Source organism: Thermobia domestica, chromosome 18 (genome assembly GCF_964235325.1).
Source record: "Thermobia domestica chromosome 18, izTheDome1.hap1.1, whole genome shotgun sequence".
Classification (NCBI taxonomy): Eukaryota; Metazoa; Arthropoda; class Insecta; order Zygentoma; family Lepismatidae; genus Thermobia; species Thermobia domestica.
In genome coordinates, this window is record NC_137471.1 from 162,908,721 (window position 1) to 162,932,829 (window position 24,109).

The 24,109-nt window shown below is 34.4% G+C and overlaps 1 protein-coding gene across 1 annotated transcript; it reads right to left on the reverse strand.

Moving 5' to 3' along the window:
• Positions 1 to 1,285: 1,285 nt before the first annotated feature.
• Positions 1,286 to 14,469, reverse strand: LOC145676224 (uncharacterized). Its single transcript, XM_081747157.1, has 2 exons — positions 13,834 to 14,469; positions 1,286 to 5,478 (listed from the first exon to the last, which is right to left on the reverse strand). Exons 1-2 carry the CDS (start codon positions 14,087 to 14,089, stop codon positions 5,426 to 5,428), a joined length of 309 nt encoding a protein of 102 aa, XP_081603283.1. The 5' UTR covers positions 14,090 to 14,469; the 3' UTR covers positions 1,286 to 5,425.
• Positions 14,470 to 24,109: the final 9,640 nt, after the last annotated feature.

A 24,109-nucleotide genomic window follows, 5' to 3' on the forward strand; every position in this document is an offset into this window, starting at 1 on the left:
GTTGATGTACCGGGGTATTGTATTCCCACTTTCTTTCGAGTATTTGGCGAATGGTAAATATTTGGTCGATTGTTGATCGATTTCGTCTAAATCCGCACTGATAATCTCCAATAATTTCATCTGCGTATGGGGTCAATCTTGGTAATAGAATATTTGAAAGGATTTTATAGGATGTTGACAGAAGAGAAATGCCTCGATAATTATTACAGTCAGTTTTGTCGCCTTTCTTGTGAATTGGAACAATGTAACTACAACTTTACTTTGTGTAATATACCAAAAAGTGGCGGTTAGAATCTAGTCTTTCATTTTTTCAGAGATCCTTCCGAGGGTTCGCTTCCATCTCCCCTCCCCCAAGAACTAAAATAAATAACAATTGCGATTACTTTTTATTTTTGCACAAGGGACGCAATTAAAGTCCCAGTTCAGCACCTTCACACTTAGATTTTGCCCCTGGAAGAAATTTTCTTTAAGAAAACCTATTACCATTGTATCTTGGTTTCTCATGTGATCTCACATACATAAACAAAGTATAAGAGTGTAGAACTTCTTATATGCCATAGTTAATGGAAATTTTCTCCTGAAATCAGGAATTCTTACACGGATAAAATTAAAGGATGGAACATGTTTAGAGGGCTTGCTCGTGACATCTAACTATAGTTCTAAACAAATGTGTTACAAATGAAGATGTCTGACTTGCCTCTATTTTCTGGTACTTACGTTTTATTTATTTTATGTTCCTCACAACTAACTCTTTGGCTTCATCAGACACTATGTGATACAATATAACTGTACAATCGTATATACAGTTTTGCTCAGCAAATAATTAATTTATACATTATTTTGCTTCTAACTTTCTAAAAAATATACTTCCTTTACTTCATAAAATGTTTTCTAAACATTTCTTTAAAAAATATTTCCGTTAAATATTTGCGATATTTCTCAGATATAACGAGGAATATATTTTCTCCAGTAACGGAAGAGTATACTCTGAAAACAATGTAAAAATGTTTCTATAACATATCAGAAAATCTTGGTAACTAAAAACACAAAATATTTTCCAAAACATAACGGAAAACATTATCTATTCATTTTTAATGTGTTTAATTTTCCCTGTTTTGAAGATTTATATTCAAAATTCGATAAAATATTCTGGAAATAATACTGAAATATTGTACGAAAATATTTTATTTAAGCTATAAGAGAAGATTACCAAAATACTTTTGTAAAAATTAGGTAAACCTTTTTAAAACATTTCTGAAAAATATTTCTTATACCACGAAGGAATTTATTTTTAAAATATTCTAAACCTTTTTAAAAATATAGATTCAATATGTTTTCTCGTAAAAATAGAAAATATTGCAAATAACGTATTAGAAAACAGTTTTTAAATATATGGAATATATTTCGTTTCATTGTTTTCCATATCATATATGGAAAACATTTTTATTATCATTTCGAAAACATTTCCCTTCTCAACAGTGAAAACATATTACATTACTTCCAAAACAACATTTCTAATATATTTCGTGAATATTTTCCTGAATTCACTTTCCGGCTAGCATTCTCAAAATGTACTCTCGGTAATTTCTGAAATGTTTTACAAACATTTTTGGAAAATTATTTTCGGGAAATATTCGGAATACATTGGGGAAACCAGCATGGAAATCTCCAGAGAATGAAAACCCTTTGGAAACCAAGGAAAATATTTTCTTTTGATTGAGGAAATAATCCTTGCTGTGTGGGCCATTGGTCCGTATGCATCTAAGAAAAATCTGTGTTTAGTGCTGATCTTAAGTATGCCCAATGACGTCAAATTAGATGAGAGTTCCAGAGATAACAGGAAGCCAGAGATCGTCACATTTCACAACGATACTAAAGGTGGGGTTTACATAGTAGACCAGATACCTACTGAATATGACGAAGAAAGAAATACTACACGATGGCAAATAACGTGATTTTATCACTTCTAAAATGTAGAACCGACTAATAGTAATATTACACATTTAGCGAACACAGCAAGCTTTTTCGGATTGACTCTAAGGTATGCTTCTGTACCTAATCATATAGGAAAGCCAGGACGATGTTACATGTATAAACACAGTAAGGCCAGATATTTTGCCAAAATTGTTGTATGTGAATTTGCCTAAGTCACGCAGAAATGATGTGTGGAGACTGCTGTAGAATTGAAACGTGAATATACCGCTATTAGGAGAAATCCTGGTTTACTTCTTTCTAGTTAATAAATATTTTATTTTCAGTACCGATATGTAAGCAATAAAATAGTCACATAATTTTCGAACTTAATTTTAACAAGAAAGGTATTGCCTTAATAAAAGTGTATAGTTTCGCTTAAAGCGTATCCACTGTCTGGTGTTTGTACTTAATATTGTAAATATAATACAAATTTAAATCCTAGTTCACATCTTATCAGACAAAAAATGTTCCTGGGTCCAGGAGGCATAATGTTACCATTCATAAATTTTTTTCACCTTACCACTATAAGGGTTAGAATAATGAATCTCACGAGGGTAAAGTGTACTGGCAGAGCGTAAACATTAGGGACAAGGAGTATGCTGATAGCGATTTGGTGTGGGGTCTAAAGTGAGGTAGTATATATTGCATGTATAAAGGGTGCTGAGTTTGGAAGCGTTTGTTGATATAGGTGAGATTTACTTTTTCGATATATTACTGTAATATTGACAAGTTATGCATTGGTATAGCTCCAGAGTGGGACTAGATAATCGGACAATGAAAGGTATGTGGAAAACTTGTGGTTAGAAGGTCAACAGTTTTTTTATAGATTTTGAACAATGAAGCTATCCACACTGTAAATCTGTATGTTAAGTTTGACAGTAACAAATCTTTGTATGTACTTAGGATCGCCTATGCATAAAATACAAAATGTCGGCATCAAACCGCAGAAAAGTTAAAGTTCGAGCTACTACTTCGGGAAAAATATTTGTGCTATCTTTATGCTTTATCATTTTTATTTGAACCCACTAGTAAGGCAACGGCTAGAGTCTCCGTTTGACAGTTGGAGATGCAGTGAAATATCGTTATCAATTATTGGTAGAGAACACTCAATTAAAATAATTTACAATGTTAAACTCAGATGGCAAGAAAAGAGTGAGAGTGACTTGGACAACGTGATCCCACGCTAGAGAAGTGTGCCTAATCAGATGTTTTATATTCTGCGTTTAATGTGGTGATGTACAGTAGAATGCTGCTCAAAAGTGCAGTGAACACAAAACCACCTTTAACCTATACTACAAAAATGTACAAAGTGTTACAAACAATTTTACAGACTGTGCCGTAAATATGGCTTTTTAGTGGTGAGCGAAACATGTCTGAAAATATCAATAAGGAACAGTGGAATGTCGTTTCTCAACCAATTCTCTACATAGAAATAAGACGGCGACCATAAAGGCGGATTTTTGTAGTATTAAAATTAACGGGGCAGCAGAGCACAGAATGATCTCGTACGTGAGTGTGAAACTATTTGAGCAGAGGTAAGTCTGTCCAAAAACAGTCTTCGTCGGGTGTTTCTGCAGTCTATATAGGAACAGTGCTCAAAGTTTAGTTGAAAGATGCCACGAACATTTCCAGATGTTGTCAGAAGGTGACATAGCTTCTCATTTTGGTGACTATAACTTGAGCCTAGATATGGATCTACAATAAAAATGGGATAACGTCAGTCACAAATGAAATCCCTTGTCGACTATTCTACTCAAGCACTCAATTTGGGATAGTACATTTTTCATAGCACGCGTAAAAATAACAGCGTAGATTATGTTATCTCTATTCCTCCAACAGAATACGACATCTCATATAAACTCTCCGCACGTGTGATATTTTTGTCCTTAGTGGATTATCGTTTACTTTGCAATATGTGAACCTTGAGTAAATGCCTTGCTAAGCTCTTTGCATCTCTTTGGTGACTGACTTGTGTTCAACTGCATATCAAAGTTTTAGCGTTGACTATATCGTCTTCCACACTTCTCACGTGTGAGGTTTTGATCCTGTGTGGCTCAGCACGTGTGAGCTTTGAATAAATTCTATTCCAGGATTTTTCCAAGGTGAGATTTTGCTACTCCTTGGATTCATATGTGTGTAGCCAATTACGAACGTAGATTAAATGTCTTACCACACTCTTGACATGTGTGATGTTTTACTCCTGTGTGGATTAACATGTCTCTTGCCAAACTTAAGTGACATACCACACTCAGATCATACTAATGCATATTAACATATGTAGCCAGAGTTGAACTTCGATTAAACTTCTAACCACACTCTTTGCATAAGTGACCTCTTTTTCCTCCATGGATTAACATGTGTATAACCAAACTTAAACGATATTTAAATTCGCCATCACACTCGTAGCATGTGTGATATTTTGTTTCTCTGAGGAGTAACATGTGTACAGCCAAACTGGAACCTCGATTAAATGCCTTACCACACTCTTGGCATGTTTACTCTTTTTCCCCTGTGTGAATTAACATGTGTGTAGCAAAATGTGAACGTTGAGTAAATGTCTTACCACACTCGTGGCACATGTGAGGTTTTTCTCCTTTGTGGATTAACATGTGATTAGCCAAAATCGAACGGTGAGTAAATCCCTTACCACACTCTTGGCACATGTAAGGTTTTTCTCCTTTGTGGATTAACATGTGTGTAGCCAAATGTGAACGTTGAGTAAATGCCTTACCACACTCTTGGCACGTCTGAGGTTTTTCTCCTTTGTGGATTAACATGTGTGTAGCCAAATGTGAACGTCGAGTAAATGTCTTACCACACTCGTGGCACATATGAGGTTTTTCTCCTGCGTGGATTAACATGTGATTAGCTAAAGTCGAACGATGAGTAAATGCCTTACCACACTCTTGGCACGTGTGAGGTTTTTCTCCTTTGTGGATTAACATGTGTGTAGCCAAATGTGAACGATGGTTAAATGCAATACCACACTCTTGGCACATGTGAGGTTTTTCTCCTGTGTGGATTAACATGTGATTAGCCAAAGTCGAACGTTGAGTAAATGCCTTACCACACTCGTGGCACATGTGAGGTTTTTCTCTTGTGTGGCATAACAGGTGTTTAACTAAATTCGAACGATAAGTAAATGCCTTACCACACTGTTCGCATGTGTACACTTTTCCTCCTGTATGAATTACAATGTGCGTAGCCAAACTTGAACATCCTCTAAATTCCTTTCCACATACTTCACAAATGTGAGATTTTTCACCTGAATGCATAAACTCACAACATGACATTGTTGAGCATTGATTAGAGCGTTTATCACTATTTTGATACGTATGACGCTTTTCACTTTCCTGTGTCACCATATTTTTTGTCAAACGTGATCGGTGATATCCTTTGCCAAACTGCGTCGAAGTATCAGATTCCTCATAAGAATGAGAAATTGCTTTATTTAATGTAGTAAAACTATTCCCTTCTCCGTGGAAAGCAAAGATGTTTTCGCGCCTGTAAAATTCAACAAACAATGAAATGTAAATGGAGATAATGATTAAGTAGCAAGAAAACATGTAATCATTCGCTATATTACATAATAAAGTTACGCTATATTACATGTTTTATTACATTAAATATTGTAGAAATATGAAATGGAGTACCATATCACTATTGTCTCAAAATAAGTTGCTGTATTTTGTTTCACTATATCAAATTAAACTATCATTTATATCGTGGCGGACATAAGTCTATGACCAGGTATTGTCGGCTGTCTTCACACAAATGCACTGTATGAGAAGAAAAAACCAACTTGCGATCCAAAGGTTTAAGAACAACTCAACGTATTATTAGAAACTGTACCGAAGATAATTCACTTATATCATCATAAGAGGAACACGAAAGGCATTTTGAATCCAATTAAAAAATTACATACAACTTTCCAAGCTGAGGCAGAGAAACTTAGAGTAACAAGACAAAAGACGAATCATTTACAGCGTTGTGATTGTGGTTCAGTGGTCTAGGGGCTTGACCAGTAATCTCGAGGTTCTTCGAAAAAATACACGTCAAGCATTTTTTTTTTTACTTTAGGAATTTTGATGGAAATAGACCGGCGATAACACACGCTTCATTACATTCAAATATGTGAATACTCGTTTGTTTCAGCACTTCAACTATCAAATTTTCAGGAGTAATACTAATAATAATAACAATTATCTCGAGAAATATTTAAAAATTAGCAGAAACGTGAAATATCACAAGCAGAAACGTGATATTAGGCAAAAAAAAATATTTCGGTTTTGTGTAATGTTGCCCATGAAAAGGCGAATTTCTCATCTCGATTCTAAAACAAACCAAACAAAATCGGATTGAGACATTTTAATTCGAGACGGGACAAGGTTAACTCACACTATAGTCATGCTTTGGAGATGAGAATCGAGGCGAGACCAAAACTATCGTGAGTGAGAGAAGATTCTGCTTAAAGAAGAAGGAATAAAAAGGAAGAAGAAAGAAAGAGAAGCAAGGAAAATAAGGATAATTAGAGGACAGGACGCATCCAGCGGAAAAAATTAAACCTTTAATTGGACACGTGTGCAGCTAAAAAGTGAAAGTGAAAGCCAGACCAGTGTTACTTTTTAAACAAGGGGCAGAACCTAATTAAAATTGATCTCCGGACAGTATATATAGGTGATGACCAACTCCCAGCAACCAGTAGGAGTGGAAGTCTGCTGAAGACACAGTCATTGTGTAGAAACTGTTACGTGATACTGTTTTTCAAATATTATCACATGGCCTTGCTGAGTGTGTTATTGTGTATTAGTACAAAATGGAATCAAAGCCTGATAGAATAGTTATAGAAAATATTTTATATATGGTACTAGTTTATATCTGTGTTAATTTTATATTGAAGCACTTCGCAAAGTGAAACCTGAGTTGCAAAAACAAGGATTGGTTGTTAATGGTAGTAATATCAAAATTCTTAGTGTTTCATGTTTTAAGTGCATGTTTCTTATTTTCGTATTAAACTCAGATATTTATATTTTTGTACTTTGAATTAGTTGCTCGTAACTCAAATCAATATAGAGGCTAGTGTTTTAGAACAATTTCAAGCAATGTTGACAGAGGAATTAGAGAAACAATTATAAACCATTGCTCAAAAATGGTAATGAATATTGGATGGACAAAAAATACATGAATCAGTAGGTGAAATTCAACAGCCTGTAACGGAAACGATTTGGGAGCGTCGGAAAGAGCGAATTGAATGCCAAAGCAGACAGCTTACGTAATAATATCAAAGTAGCCAACAACTCTTTAACTGAAGTACTCTCTGAATTAGTTAACGCGGCCAATCATGTTGATTCAGTAACTGCTGAGTTTAAAAATAGAGTAGCGGAATGAAAGAAAGGTCTCACTGTGTTCTATGAATACATGCGAACGGCACAGTTTGAGTGTAGGCAAACCAACAAAATAAAAGAGTGCAAGGCGGAAAAGAAACCGTCTTGAATTCGAGCCAGCCCAAGTTGTGAAAGATATGTGCCAAATAAACCAGAAAGTCGATTACAGTCAGGAAAAGGAAATGTGCAGTGTAGAGATACGAAAAAAGAAGAATCGTTACGCGTACCTGTAAATAATTGTTTCTAATGTAATTGTTTTGCCGGCAAGGGATACCGATGTTTACACATGATAAGCGGTAGCGTTCAGGTTGCGCGTATCCGCCCTCTCGAAAAAGCCAGGGAAGGCTTGAGAGTTCAATTGATGATTTTGTGTGATAACGAAGTTACAGTGTTGTCAGTTTTGTGTCACAGGCAAATGGTTTTGCGCGAATTAACAAATTCAAATTTGTCTTTATAAGAGTGTATGGCTAACGTAAGTTGCATTTTAGTTCTGCAAATCCATTCCGACTTTATCAGCTTTGAGATTGTAGAAGGAAACGACTTAAAATTCACAATAGACCCGCCAAGCGAATTCTGTTTTGCGTAGTGAAGGTCTCGTACATAATATATCGGTCGGAAATGTTTACCGTATACAAGTGTAACACTTCAAATAAAGCACACGCAGTCGAAAGTATATTTCCGTTAAAGAACCGAAATGTAACACCAAAGTTAGGAAGAAAAATAAGATGGCAAATGATACCCAGTTGAGTTTTCGTAATACATTATTAACGTAAACTCGATTTCGAGGAGCATAATCAGTAGAATTAAAATGAGCAGACGTGATCATATCAGTACATCAGATGCAACATTTATTAATTTTCACTTGCCGAAATGTTTGAATTTTCAAGCTAGTACTTCACTATTGCGAAATTGTAGAAAAAGAAAGTTTAAGTGTATTGCTACGCAAAATGTAGACATGTTGATTGCTGATGATGAAAACAATGTGCGTCGACCTCCACGTACAGCGTATTCTCAGCACGCACAACCACACATTAGCTGTGCAGAAGGAAATAAGTTGAGAATGAAAGGAAAGTGCCTTGGTAAGCGTAATTCGGAACGCACTAAACTCGATCAAAGACGAACTACATGCAAATTAAAGTCGAGCTGTAGGCGAGGTTATTTCGAGTCAAACATGCGGAAGAAGTATACATCGACTCCGAAGAGCACTAAAAAGCTTAAGCGAAGACACGTACGAACATTGTATAGTAAACTACATGGCAAAATATAGTAATAGTAAGCGCAAACCTAAAAGGAAATTTATGGCAGGTATCGCAATGCAGCGTAAATCTAAACGTCGCAAAGGAAGGCGTGTCATTACGTGGAAGTTTAGTAAATACGCTGTAAAAAGGAGAAAAGTTCCGAAATTAAACAAACTAACTGGAAAAGTACACGTAAGCGTGCTAAATTACAGCTTACAAGCGTAACCGGCACAGATGGAAAATTAAAATCTTAGCACAAAAAAGCGTGAACTTCACCCCACCTCGGGTTAAACCCCGGAAGAGATTAGAAATCAGAAATACAAAATTTGAACTTTTAAGCTTTTAGATTATGAAAAAAGGATTATTGTTTATTTATTTCATTATTTCCCCGAATTTCGAAGGTTACTTATCAGAATCAAAGTGTGTGCCCACCGCGACTGACGCACCAGTGCAACAAACCATCAATATCGCTCTACAATCAGGTACGTTTACTTAGATGTCATGTTTTATGGTTTCCTTACAGTATTTGGAGATGAAAGATGAATGTGGAAAGGAGAGGAAGGAGAGGATTGGAGATTTTAAACAGGTAATTGATTTAGAACGCAATTTCCGACTTTGAAATTGTAATAATACCGCACCACTTTTGAAAAGTATGGCTATCCCGTTTTGGATGCGGACTTTCAGTATCGAATTCTTATTAGGATGTTTAAGTTTTGTATTTTTCTTTCAGGTCTTTCCAGTTTTGGGAACCATACTTCATAATAAAATTTTATTATTAAATTTTGCTTGAGTTTTTAATCATTCTTCTTTATGTTTATATTAACATTAACAGTCCCCATACAATCAAGCATTTAGAGACATGTTACGCAATTAGAGATAATTACGAACATAATTAGAGAAGTACTAGTAATAACTACAATTAATCATAAAGTTAAAATTTTGGGTAATTAAAAAAATGTGCTCTTCAGATAGTGAACTTTTTCATCTGATGTTGTGATTGTATAATGAGAAAATATGCGAAAGTTGTAATGTAAGATCAAGTCGCCGTCAAAATACTGTAAGTTTAACACAATTTAGTATAATATTGAAAGTAATTGACAATAATCTTGAATTTGATAAATTTCCTCCTTGATTTGTTCGTTGTTCGATATACATATGCAGTCTACTATGAAAAGTAAATGTGCATTCAATGTGACTAATGATAACTGAAGTTAATTGTTTTTAGAGAAAGCGATATTATAAGTTAAGAAAAGTTGAAGGTTAAAATATATATAAAATATAGCACATCAATACTTTCGTTATAAAATTAAAGTGATGAAACCAGTCCGACGCCTGGTTGGGTCCCAGCTAATGTGCAGATTCGACAATTGACTAAAATTTCAAAATTTTGTTCTTATTTTTAATGTTTGGCATAATTAGAGAAAAGTATAATAGTAATAAAATTGATGTTCGGATTTTAGATTTTGGTATAATATTTAGTTTTGATTTGGATTTATAGAAAATAATTAGAGTTTTGATTTGCATTTAGAGAAAGTAAATTAAATGTTATTCTTTTTGATATTTGAAAATAACTCTTGTATTCTTGTGCCGGGAATCATAAACCGATCTCGAGAAAAAGAAAAAGGGAAGCCCGTTTACGATTTCACCCTTTACTACGATAAGCACCGGATACTATGACGTATCAATAGTACGCAGTGCCTACGTCAGTTAGGCAGTATATGGTAAAATTAAGGTTTGTTATGAGAACATATTAAGATTGCTACGTACGAGTAGGCCCTGAACAACAATAATGTTTAATGAACAAGTTAATATTACTGTTATCTTGTGTTTCACTATTGTGACAAATGCTCACGGATGTGACTTTATTCTCGATAAAGATAAGTGCAATTGCTAGTAAGCCACACATAAGTATCAGCTGTCGCTCTTTAAAAGGTTACATTTGTAAACCTACCAATTTTGTAGGTACGAACGAGCCTGAAGTAATACTAATGATTCAAAAATTGATGAATTGAAATATGAGGCTGTAGCATTAAATCTCCTCCCAAAGTGTATTTCTTGTCGTCCTCTTCATTATATTTATTTTCTTAAAATGCCTCCTCAAGGCCTGAATGTTGACAGCCCAATTGGGGTTCGGAAATTAACCCTGATTTGTCATGACTTGAATACCGAAGGCATGCAACTAGGGTGGTATGTAAGGTCTTAGGGTAGAAGCGATTCATTCGAATCGTCAGGGACCCTGCAAGCTTCAACTGTAAGAGATTGTCAGCACTGTTGGTTTTAGGATCCAATTTATTAATCTGTATTTTTAATGAATGACTTACAACCTGTGTTGTCAAATAATTACGCACAGAATGGCGCTCCGTAGGGCTTAACCGCCGTTTGCTAATTTATTTGTATTAAAATGTTCAAACGGTTATTAGTTACGTTGCATAATATAAGGAAGCTGACTTAACATTGATGGAAATTCTTTTAAAATTTGGCGGTCCTTACAGTGACTGTTTTCCGCGCCACTTCAACAACAAACCCTCCCTGTAATTAGAACTGATTCTGACCTCCACATTAAAGCCAAAATAAAGTTACATGTTCTATCGTAGGGGGTAGTTGAAACTTCGTGTATACAGTTCATGGTTTTACCGACGGAGGACTGTGAAACTTTCTTCATATTTTGTGCGAAGTAATGCCCGATGTGCAAAGTAATCCCTTGTCAATGTAGGTAGTAACGACTGTAAACGAAATGAAGTATCAAAATTTAGTGTGGCAAATCATACCACGGAACTATGAAAATGTTTGGGAATGAAGGGATCCATATAATTAAGAAGTTACGTCCCTAATGTACTGTGTTACTTTGGAACACAAATATACAAGCAAAGAAAGCATTTCAGCATGTTACCTATAAAATACTTAGGAACGTACAAGAACACATTCAACAGGAAAGACATGTAAGTCATCCTAAATACAGAATTTTGCGCTATCCTTGTTTACCCACATTCTGCGTAATGCCCTAATCTGCATAGCAATCTCATTTTTACCGGCCATCTAGCACATGCTGATTAGCGTTGTTTTTACAATAATTCATATATTATGTACGTACACCAAGCCCCTAAAGTGATCCCATATTGAGAAATGCAGGTCCATACCCTAAAAAAGATTCTTGGAATGTAAAAAGTCGACTTCCTTGAAAAAATGAGTGCAGCTATGAAATGGACTGTTGTATGGACTTCTAAAAATAATGAACATCCATTGTTGGTTAAAATATTCTTTATCTTGTATTTTACTTATGTTTATCGAAGCCCGCCGGAAGAATCAAGCTAGACCCATTTGAGCTAAATCAAAATAAAAGCACAAACGTCCATAGTTTATGTTCGAATATAATACATTACAGGTTTACATTTGTAAAATTTTAGGATAATTACCATTCTCATTATTTGTTATTTTACATAAGTCTCTATATAAATAAAACAATATCGTCGAGCACCCATATTTTAAATATGTGAAACAATTAGTGAGAAATGTGTAACCAATAATAAAGAAATAATTATTTTATAAAGATATGAACTACATAAGAATTGCACGAATCGTATCAATCTTGTTATTATTTTTATTTGTTATACAGCTTGTCTATGTGTGCCATGCCATTTCCAAATTGTGGGCTACTAACTTACGTTCATGATATCTATCATACCTAAATATTTCACGTGAAGTATTGCTTTTAACCAACAAAATTTCCGAAACCATGTAACCGTATTATCAATCTGAGCCAATTAGTTAATGAAGAATTGAACATTACCTTTCTGGCCGAACTGAATTTAAACTTTTTATTGTTAATTGTTGGGAGTCATTAGAATACGACGCGCAGGTCTCCTCAACCACATTTTTTTTTAGCGTTTCTATATAATATTCACAAGTCAACACGGGTTTCAAAGCCAGAAGTCAACCAACACTGCAATCTTTAATTTCATCTCTGATATAGCAATGGATATAAATAAAGGAAAGCATGTAATTGGTATTTTTGTTGATTTATCTAAGGCGTTCGATTCTATAGACCATGGTATTTTGCTAGAAAAATTGTATTCTTATGGCATCAGAGGTGTGGCAAACAATTGGATAAAGTCGTATTTATCTGAACGTAGTCAAACTGTTGGCATCTGTAAAGAGGTAAATGGCAGAAGAACAATGTTTAAATCATCTTTAATGAAAGTAACAAAAGGAGTACCACAAGGATCAATATTGGGGCCTCTTTTGTTTGTTGTATATATTAATGATTTGGTTAATAGTCTAGGCTGTGTGAAGTCAACATTGTATGCTGATGACATAAATGTTCTTGTCAGTGGAGACTCAGTAAATGAAGCAGAAAGGCTCACTACAAAGACGCTAACAAAAATTATTAGTTGGTTAAACATAAATAAATTAACTATGAATTTAGGAAAAACTAACATTGTCAAATTTCGATTCCCGGGCCAAAGAAATGAACTTGTACCAATAACTGTAGACACTGTAGAATTATGTCAAACACCATCAATTAAATTTCTAGGAGTATATGTTAATGAAGATTTAACATGGAATACTCATGTTGAATACATTAATACTAAACTCAGTTCACTCTGCTTTGCATTCCGTAGGTTGCAAGGTAGTTTGTGCAAGGAAGCTGTCATGTCCTTATACTATAGCAAAGTTTTTTCAATAATAAACTATGGTGTTATATTTTGGGGGAATTCGAGAGTAAGTGCTAGTACATTCCGAATACAGAAAAAATTATTAGAATAATGTTAAGTATGCCTGAACGATCCTCATGTAAAAATATTTTTAAAAAATATAAATTATTGACATTACCTAGTTTATATATATATCGCACAATTATGTATGTAATCGAGCACAAGGATTTATTTACTTTAGCTAATACGATTCACTCATACAATACTAGGCAGAATTGTAATATGTATATTATCCAACAGAATTATGCAAATTTTAGCAAAACTGTGTATATGAATTGTATAAAATTATATAACAAATTACCAGCAAAGTATAAGAACATTAACGAAAAACGGATATTCAGAAATACTCTGTTAGAATTATTGTTAGAAAAAAGCTATTACTCTGTGGAAACTTATCTTACTGATAATATATAGAGAATGTAAATCATATCTGACAACTGTAATGCTTAATTGAGGATTGTCCTCATTTGTAAGCTATGAACAGGCAAATAAATATGAATATGAAAATATGAATGAATATATTACTTTCAAATTCAGGATCTTTTTCTAGTGCTAATTCTGGTTTCACCCTATCAACGTTTAGTTTCACATCCAAAGAGCACATTGCTGTATCCTTGTCCACTGATACCTCTCCTTCCGTGGTAGATAATATTAACTTTTTGTTGTCATTCATTAGTTCGTATGTCCACCCTCTCCCTTCGAGCGGATCATCACTAGGTAAGTCATAAGCAATTTCTTCTTTGCACATCAATTCCAACTTAACAGACGCCTTACCAGCCATTGTCAATTGAAATATAATAAGAATTTAACACTATTCTTATACTCCCCTTATATTTTACGCTGCCAGTGTTAATGAAATGATTTACAAGTACGTTCACAAGAGCAACTTTATATTTCCAATCTTCTTCTTCTTCCTCTTATTCTTCTTCATCAACCACTACTCATCTCTCGGCAATTGATTGTTTGTTTGTAGTAAGCATTACAAAAGTTTTGCATAGTATCATTATCACTGTATTGAACAAGAATATCGGCAATTTAGAAACATAATTAAACGTGTAAAATGTAAAGATTAGAATAGTTGAAAAATGATAAAAAAGTAACAAGGTGTGTACAAAGTCATAAAACAGATAGAAAGTAGTAAGTATGATAAAGCGAAAATACGTGAAAAAAGAAGTGTCGCAATCGGGAAAAAGTCAAATTTCAGGTTCAGGTTGAAGGTATTTTCCTTCCTTCTCTTCGGGAGTTTGGTTCCTGAAAAAAAGAAAAAGTAAGTGCTGCTCTTTTTTCATTTAAAGTTTTCCATTATTTTCCACCAAAATTCAAGAAGTTCTTTGTTTTTTTCTATTTGTTTCTCACTTAGTACCCTTCCATTTACATTAAAGCCTAGCCTCCAAGTTAATTTAACCAAATTTCTTCCCTTTTTCATTTAATCGATTCATTTCCATTTTTCTTCACATTTTACCAATAAGTGTTCTAATGTTTCATCTTCTTTAAAACATAATTGACATTTTTCGTTCATTTCTTTATTTTTTTCAATCTTACCCCTGTTTCAAGGCACTCTGACCTGGCTTTGAAAATAAAAATGCTTCGTAAATCATTGTTCATATAATTTATTTTCTCATAACGCTTTTTATATGTGTATATTCCTTTCAAACTGCTCTTCTTGACACCTACTTCATACCACTTTTCCTGCGCTTTCTCTTTAATTGTTTCTTCTGTGATTTTTTGGAAAGAAGTATGGTACAATAGGAAAAGATCAGAATAAGGAGAGAATTTCGAACAGATAAAGGGGGCTGAAGGCCAAGTTGAACAGAACAAGAGGTAGAGAAAATTAAGGAGTATAAAATGACTGGGAAAAGTGTAGAAAAAGGAGGGAATGTATGAACGTGTAAAGCAAAGAAAAAGTGTGAAAGTTTAGTAAATATGTATAGAAAACCCACACAACTCTCGTCATCACAGGACACACAAAGCACGATGCACTCGCCATAACGGCCACTCTACTCGATATTTCATGGATACTCTCCCGGCAATTATAGACGGTACTTGCAATCAAATATACGATCAGGTTTTAATATGATACAGAGTAATTGCTTATTGAAAAAATTAGTTCTTCTTCTTCTTCTTCACAAATATAAAGCCCGACCTAATAAAGACCATTGGAAATTTATAATGTGTTTTAAGCCACTGTTGTATACTTGCTGAAGGCATGAGCTACCGCTGACTTATATATTATTATTATTATTATTATTATTATTATTATTATTATTATTATTATTATTATTATTATTATTATTATTATTATTAATTATAATAATAATAATAATAATAATATGCATAACAATGAACGAATAGTGGTTGGTGTGTTTTCTTTGTACTTTTGTTTTGATATCATTATTGTTTTCCACCGTAAATTAAATTGCACTAGTTATTTTTTTCGTTTATTCTATTTGTAAAATGTTAACTTTTACCAATGTCAACTCATTCAAGAGTAGTGATAGGCAGTGGGAATATTTACGGTGGAAAGGAAAATAAAAAGCGGGAATATTCCCCGGTTGTTCTCTTGCATATCAATTTCCGGGAAGGAATTTATTTCCATTTCTTTATTTTATTTTCCAAATTATAAGAAAAGTATGACAAATTACTTTATTTTCATTTATTATGATATACTTCTAGGTTTTAAACAATTTGGAGGTTACAAAAATTAAAATTCGTTGACTGTATTTTATATAACTTGTCATATGATTTTTTCTAACAAGGGACATGTTTCGGTTAGAACGCGATGATCGGTATAAAACTTGGTATACATATACAGGACAGTAACACTGTATGATAAGTCATTCCCGTCTAAAACGCGTTTTTCGCCGACAACGCCATCTATCCTTCGAAACACTAGCAGTTAAATTCCTCGTTATAAGTGCTGAGTGATGATCAGTCTGGCGGGCCAGTGTGTCGTAGTAAGCTCGAATTAGTGTTAGGTCAGTGTGGAAAAAACGGGGTGGGCTGCTGGCATTAACCTCCTTCATGTAAGTGAATTGTTAAAAGACAAACGAAGGCGCAGATTTAAGAATCAAATATCAGTTGGAGCAGAAGATGAGTGATTTGCAACACTTTGATGCAATTTAATTATCAATGAGTACGAAAATGAATTAGAAATGATCATTCTCGTCAGAGATGATAAAGAAAACTGGGCCATATGCAGAGTCCTTCTCGTTTGTGATTAGTACCATACTAAAGCGTTCGACTTACATATGCATCCTTCAGATGTCGGGCGTTTAGCATGACGCTAATCATTTGTCAAAACTACTTTGTATAAGGTGAATTAAATTTCTAAATGTTATAAACGAATTAGGTTGGGCAACTGCCAGAACACAGATACCCACCATTTTGTCAACATTTGCGCTTAAATATGCATGTTCACAATATTTGCATGTCCTTCCTTTTTTTTAATTTTGCATGTAACATTGCCACACACACGACTTTTCTTCCTGCCTATTTCTCGAAATTCCATGCGTGAATTCACATGTAAGTTCGAGTACCTCTTCAGAAATTCGAGTCAGAGAGAGGAGACAGACTGACGTCTATTAAAAACGGCAAAATTTGATGCAAATATCTTAGAACTGTTACATATATTACTAGGGTGATATTCACCAACTCGTGTGTGTCCATAGAGAAGAGGCACGTTAGCTGTGGTGGGTATACGCGTGTAAGATGACGAAAAATACTAATTTGTTAAAGGTGGCCACTACAAGCTAGTTTTGATTACAATTAGAAGCAGTGAACCGTTTCTATGGTTACAAGTGACTTAAGTAATTTCTCTTAATATTGCTGTTCCTTTCTAGCTTGACATGTTTCAGGTTGTAAGCCTGTAACAGCACCACCGAAAAGAATGAAAAGCACTTCATCCTTGACAGTCCACAATTGCTCCTTCTGTGAAGATTACTTTGTACATAGTGTTCGTATTTGCTGTGTCAGTTCTTCACTATTACTTTTCAGCTGTGTCAGCTCAGTGATTAAGTATTCTGCATAGTCTTTTCTTGTGACGTGACTGATTTCACCTGGAAATGTCCAAATACTGGACTCCTTCTTCATTTTAGGCATGTGTCATCTGATATCATATAAACGGTTTTATGCAGAGCGATCCATTCCTACGCGATTGTGACTCAAAGCTACTTGTTGAGACCGCCTACCATAGGGTATGGGTGTGTTTCTCAAACTCTTGTTATTTTCCACATAAACCTATCATTGTCTTCTCGCCTACTCCTAGGATTACACCCGAGCTCAGTTCCTCAAATTCCCTTTGCTTTAAATTGAACTAGATATAGTAATATTAATAAAAAAACACTTCTGGGCATCTTGCAGTCGTGTGCGTGATTTTCGCTCTTCACGTCTTCATGCTATATACCTAAGTGTATAAGCATGCATATTATACATTTGCACACAATAGATGCACAGTACTCAAAAAAAAAAAAAAAAAAAAAACAAGGGAGCAGAATATATCAGAAGATAATCAGTGAACTTTCTGGTGCCATCATTTAACCTTTGTTATGGACATGCACTAAGCAAAACAAATCATTATGACAATAATTCGTGAACAAATAAATTTATTGGTTTTTGGTGATCTCTTACGAATATCATGAGGCTTTCAGAGCATAACGGAATCAAGTCTTCAGAAAGCTGAGAAAGTGAGAAACCTGTTTGTAGGTACTTTTATGTATTATCTGTCAGGAAAGTAAATGTACACCTATTTTTCGAGTCTGGCATTCCTGCGCTATATCCGTGGAAAGTATGAGTATTAAATAAATCAAATGTTTACTGAGGGGCAAAAAGAAAAGTTCAATCTGAATAAGACACTGCAGAGGGGCACAAGCTGTGAATACGAATAGTGCATAGTGTAAATAAAGGACGACACAAAAAGAGAAAGCCAGAAACAGCTGTTAAACTTAGAAAAAAAAGAGTAAAAATTGTCGAAGTGGTAACATAAAACATAAATACAACAAATGCGCCGACAACAAAACATTCACCACGCCGTGATCTTGGTGTAGTGGTTAAGGTGCTGGTTTACAAATGCAAAGGTCGCCAGTTCGAATCTTCGGTGGGTACGTTTTTAAAAATTTTTGTTAATAATACATGCAGCTCTTGAGAGATGGCAAAAGAGGTCGTATTTAGTTTTTCGTAGCAATTATTATTGGTAATGTTTAGTACTGATAATACTTTTTGTCTTTGCGTATTGCTTTTATTCTTGTCTTAATTTTGAAAGAGAAGAAAATCCGAACAAATGCCAGCAAAATTCCTCATATTTTGAATGTAAACGCCATTTGCAAATAGTAAAGAATAAAATTTGAACGTTCCGATGTAGCTGCAAAAAGTAAAAAGAAAAACATGGAAGTGGAATGTTCGAATCCATACTCATAGTTATTAAAAATACAATTTTTACATGCCTTACACCTCCCGACCACGTTTCTACGTTAGCAAGTAAGAGGTTTCTGTTTAGGTTAGGCTGCTCAATAAGTTTTGCAAAGGGGCCCGGTTAAGCTCTGGCGCACCACAGGTGCGAGAAGGGAGCAAAACACTTTTTCTCTCTTCCTCTGTGTATATTTATCTATCTATCTGTATATATATATAACGCTATTTGTGAATGCATTAACCACCCTAATTTTCAGCGGATTGAGATTAAACTTGGCACAAACATTAATTGTTGAAATATCTTGATGAGTTCGTTAACCAAAATAATCAGATGAAAATGTTCAAAATGATGCCCCTTCAAACTCTTAAAAACTTCAAAGGGAACAAAATTTCGCCCATAAGTAGGTATTCAGAAAGTTTTTCACGCCCTTTCGCTACGGTAGGCTTTTTTTTTTTGGCAGGAGGAGGGTTAATTTCCTTTCGGAACAAGATGATTATTAGTGATGATATGGAATTACACATTGAGAGTGAAGTAACTTCTGAAACGTGTTACTTGAAAAAATAATAATAAATGTGCTTTCCTCTAACACAGAGAACTGTACATCATGTATTTCGAGTTTGGGGCCTGAATGGCGAGGAGTGTTATTTGATTTGCTTTTTAGTAACATATTGCATTGCAAATAAAGGTAGGCAACATTAGTGGTAAGTAAAATAATAATAATAATAATAATAATAATAATAATAGGTGTTGTTTGTGGCAAGGGAATATCTTTTTCAATTCTTCTTCAAACGAATGATTGTAACGCCATATCTCCCTTACAAACAAAATGTTAGCAATTTATATCGAGAGAACGGGAAATTGTAGAGTGATGGAAGCAACGTTGGACATTGTGCACTCATATTATTTAGAAAAATAAGCGATTTCAATGCAAAATGAACGAAGAGTCATTGTCATGGGGCCACGGCAGAGCCCTCTTTAGGCAAAATGTCTATAACTTATATCGAGAAGACAGGAGGTGATAATGAGATGGGACCAACGTTGGACACCGTGGACCCATAAGTAGTGATGAGCAAATGCAAGACCAAGACCGGGGTGGTCTTGGTCTTGGTCTTGCACTGGAATCCTTGTTCTTGGTCTTGGTCTTGATCTTGTACACCCAGTCTTGGACTTGGTCTTGGTCTTGCATGCAAGAGTCTTGCAAGACTTGCATTTAAGAAATCTGAAGCTTTTCGTAGGTAAATTTTACTATGGATATAAGGGATAATAAATTCTACAATGCGCCAATAGTAACGGAGATACAATGTATATTTCTAAATGTAATATAGTTTAACTTTGTGTAAGTGTGATGATAGTGTACAACATAGGTGATGACCTTTATTTTTTAATGGGTGCCCACGCTTTACTATTTATAAGATATGCCTAAATCACAACGTTTCGTAATCTGTTTATATTTTTTAACAGATCCAACACTCCAGTGGTTCCCAAACTGGGGAGGCTACCCCTGACACACATGAAAGAAAATCAAGACGGCACAGATTATTGAAATGCCATAAATTGCAAAAATTTTTACACTTTAAAGGTGTCAGATTTTTCTATTCAACCACGATTAGCTAATCCTTGTATTAAACAAAACTCCAATTAAATATTGAGATTTCGTTTTAATGATTCCAATATGTACTTTATGGGGCATAAACATGGACATTACGCAAAAGCGAATAAAAAATGCATGCTTTTGAAATGTGGGCATGGAGAAAAAAGGAGAGAATTTGCTGTGTTGAACGTAAAACGAATGAGAAGGTGTTAGAGATATTAGCAGCTATAACCGGTAGGGTTTGTATTCCTGTTCGGGATAAGTAGTTCTTATGACCCCACTGGGTTTGACTCTTGTTCGGTACGCCTTACCTATGGTGGATTGTAGTAGTTGGTGGGAAGAGGGCATTCGCTCCACAGCTGACAATACCAAAGTGAAGAATGCGCAAACCTCCAAGTTGGATCTCGAACCAATATAACTTTCAATTGAGGTTGCGACTTCGGGTGCCCACCGTCCTCGCCACGCCTGCTGACATCAACAGTATAGACACAAGTGGTCAGATATAATATCCACCATTCCAGTAGTGATTCGTGTAGTAAATACAGTAAAGATAATTGCAAACAAAACATGTACAATATGTAACATTTATTCAATTAACACAGGTAATGTATAATACGTGTATAACATTACAACATTTTATTGAGAAATTTACTCAACATGTACTAACACACTATAAGCCCATATTTATAGTCGTTTAGAATTTATACGAAGAAGTAATAATGAATGATTGATTTCTTTCTTTCTTTGAAGAAAATAACGCACTGTAGATGCCGGCTAGATTTTACATTACACGATGCATTAACATTCAACACACGCTATTTATTCGCACTACACATTACTGCACTGTAAATTGATGGATTTGGGGGGGGGGTCATGTAGTTATTCCCAGTAATGAAATTTCTTATTGATTATCGTTGTCCGACCAATGGTCATGATTTAGGCTCCGCTCTGGATATTGCTCCTCAACTGTGAACGTAATCAACCTTTTACCTGCATGGATTCCTTGCTCATAAATCGTGGGTTTTCATTGTTTTCGAAATCAGCCGATGTTTTAGCATACGTTCATTGGTTTCGTGAAAATTTTACGTTTAAGCACTTATTCCGGTTTTACTTCGTTTTCACATAACTAAATTCACGACATTTTCAACGATGGTTAAGGAAATCTTTGATTTTTCGATGGACGCAACATATGCAGGACAGTCTATGCAGCCATCATCACCAAGCACACCCTCGCGCCTTTCAGACTAAGCGTCAGTAAGTTTGCTCCAGTCACGACAGAAGATTATTTTAAAAATATCCATAAGAAGTATTCTTTACAAGGAATATATATATCGTAAGGAGTTAAATGAGCATTAACATGTAATAATTAAAATATTAAAAATAATAAAAATATTCTTCGATTAAGTTTGATTCGATCGTACTATATTTTGTAACGTCACGACCACATCACGTCCCTTTTGTTCGGTGAACAGGTAGTACAAGTCACCACTCACAGGACTGCCAACTCATAGAAAAAGATAAAACTATAACACAGTTTGCGTCGACGTACAGTGCATGGAGCCTTATTCCAATTCAGCCAAGAAGAACTGGGAAAATTAAAATGGAATGGGAGTGAGGGGTGCCACACGCTCACAAATGGCGTGCGGAAGGGACGATGATCTTCTTTTAAGATTATCAGAATCCTGGAACCTTGAAATTATCATCGTCCCAAAAGTTTATTTCTCCGGTTATTATTCCTCTTCTTTCTTCCACTATTAATATTTGATTTATTATAGTTCACTAAAACTTTCCACAAACGTAAATGGGCTTTTATTTTATGGGCTATATACTTTAAATGAGCTCTCTTTTTTTGTATAAATATAAGATTACATTTATCTTCATAATACAATATTTGAATATGAGTTGAATAACATATTGATTATCTATTATGTATTCATTTTATATCATATATATTATTCATATTCTATTTATTCACATCAAACAACTAATATATTTCTTATACCATTACATAAATCGCAAAATTTCAACCTTCCCCCTTTTTTTGTAAGTATCTGACTCGTATTATTACATCTTACACTAAATATCCTTATTATACTACACTGGATATACCAAATTTTCAATATTTTGAGAAAAATCACACATAAAATGCAAAAATAACCTTTTTATATGTATATACTTCCTTATAACTAATTTTCAAAATAACTCTTAATAATGTAATATTTTCATTATTCAAACCTTTAAAATACAACATTTAAACAACACTATTAACTGATTAGTTAACTTCATAAACAATGCAATAATACGGTAACACGAATATATGAAATGAATTCTCTCATTAGTAAACAATTTTTCAAAACATATCACATACTAAAAACTTTATTTCACACAGTATTGAATAATATACGTTTTTGTCGAGATTTAATAAAATTTATCGGCGCCTTTAAGATTCACTGCTAAATCTTTACAACGTAATGATTCCGTTATGATTCTCTCTGATCACTCGAGAGGATCTGCCTGGCTAAATTTTGAATATACCTACCCACAATGAATTAGAAATATTACATTACCCAATATATATAAGGGAGGGGAACCTCATCTCCATGACTTGGCATATATCTTTCCTGGTTTTTCCATCACATTGGAAAAGAAAGTATCAACGGCCATCTGGAAGTCGCATAGCTGATCACAGATGCCTGCATATATCATATGAAATTTTTTTTTACATTCCTTGTACTCTCTCATTCAATAACACATAAGGATTTTGTAGGTTTACCAACGCAAATTCCAACACACTAGATGAACACAGATTTTTACAGTACAGAAAATTCAATATTTGTCAACATCTAATAATTTTTGCAAAATTTTATGTATTCGTTGGTTATTACTTCTTGATTGAACACTTTGAGACAAACATACTGGTACTGTAGTTAATGCATTGCAAAGAACAGTTTCAACACTACTTTCTAAATCTGAATTTTTAAATTCATTTGAGATAATGTCATGGTATTTCTCAGAACTATGTTTTACAGCTAAGTCTAACAAAATTTTACGGGTTTGTTTCGTGGGTTTCCACACCTTAAGTCTATCTACTGAATGTGAACCAATTGATTTACCAGTTAAAGGATCTAACAATTCGAACACCTTTTCTGAATTTGACGGTTTATTAACACAGAGATAGGGTCCTTTGAGCACATTGAAGAATTTTGAGATTTTCTTGTCTGATGCGGAACATAAGTTCGTCTGTTTCAGAAAAACTAAGTCATTCACCTGTATTTTGTGTTTACTCTCCTGTTGTGAGTTGTACCTCTCATTTCGCTTTCGAATCACCTATTTTCTTTTAAAATCTGCCATTACCAATTTATTGTCCCAACTTTCATTGTCATTTTTACTTGTATCATTTGCAAAAATGCCAAAATGTTCGAAGATAGGTTTTTCAGCCTGAATATTCAAATGTGAACTAGCTGAACTCGCGCCAAGACTGCTAGATATAGAATAGTTCAGCAACACAACAACTTGTGGTATAAATTTCTCCAAAGAACCATGATCATCTTTACAAAACAGTCTAAATAATGTGTTCGTCTCCCGATGGATCCTCTCAACTGCATTCGACGCCGGACTGTAAGGCGTTGAATAAAATATTTTAACACCATATTCTTCCATTTTCTGCTTGAAGTTTTTAGAAATAAAACAACTACCATTGTCCGCCAATATAGCTGAATGTATTCCTAAGTGCACAAAGTACAATGATTCCAAACATTTAACTACACACATTATAGTAGCGTTCCGGATCGGATAAAGAACAAGGT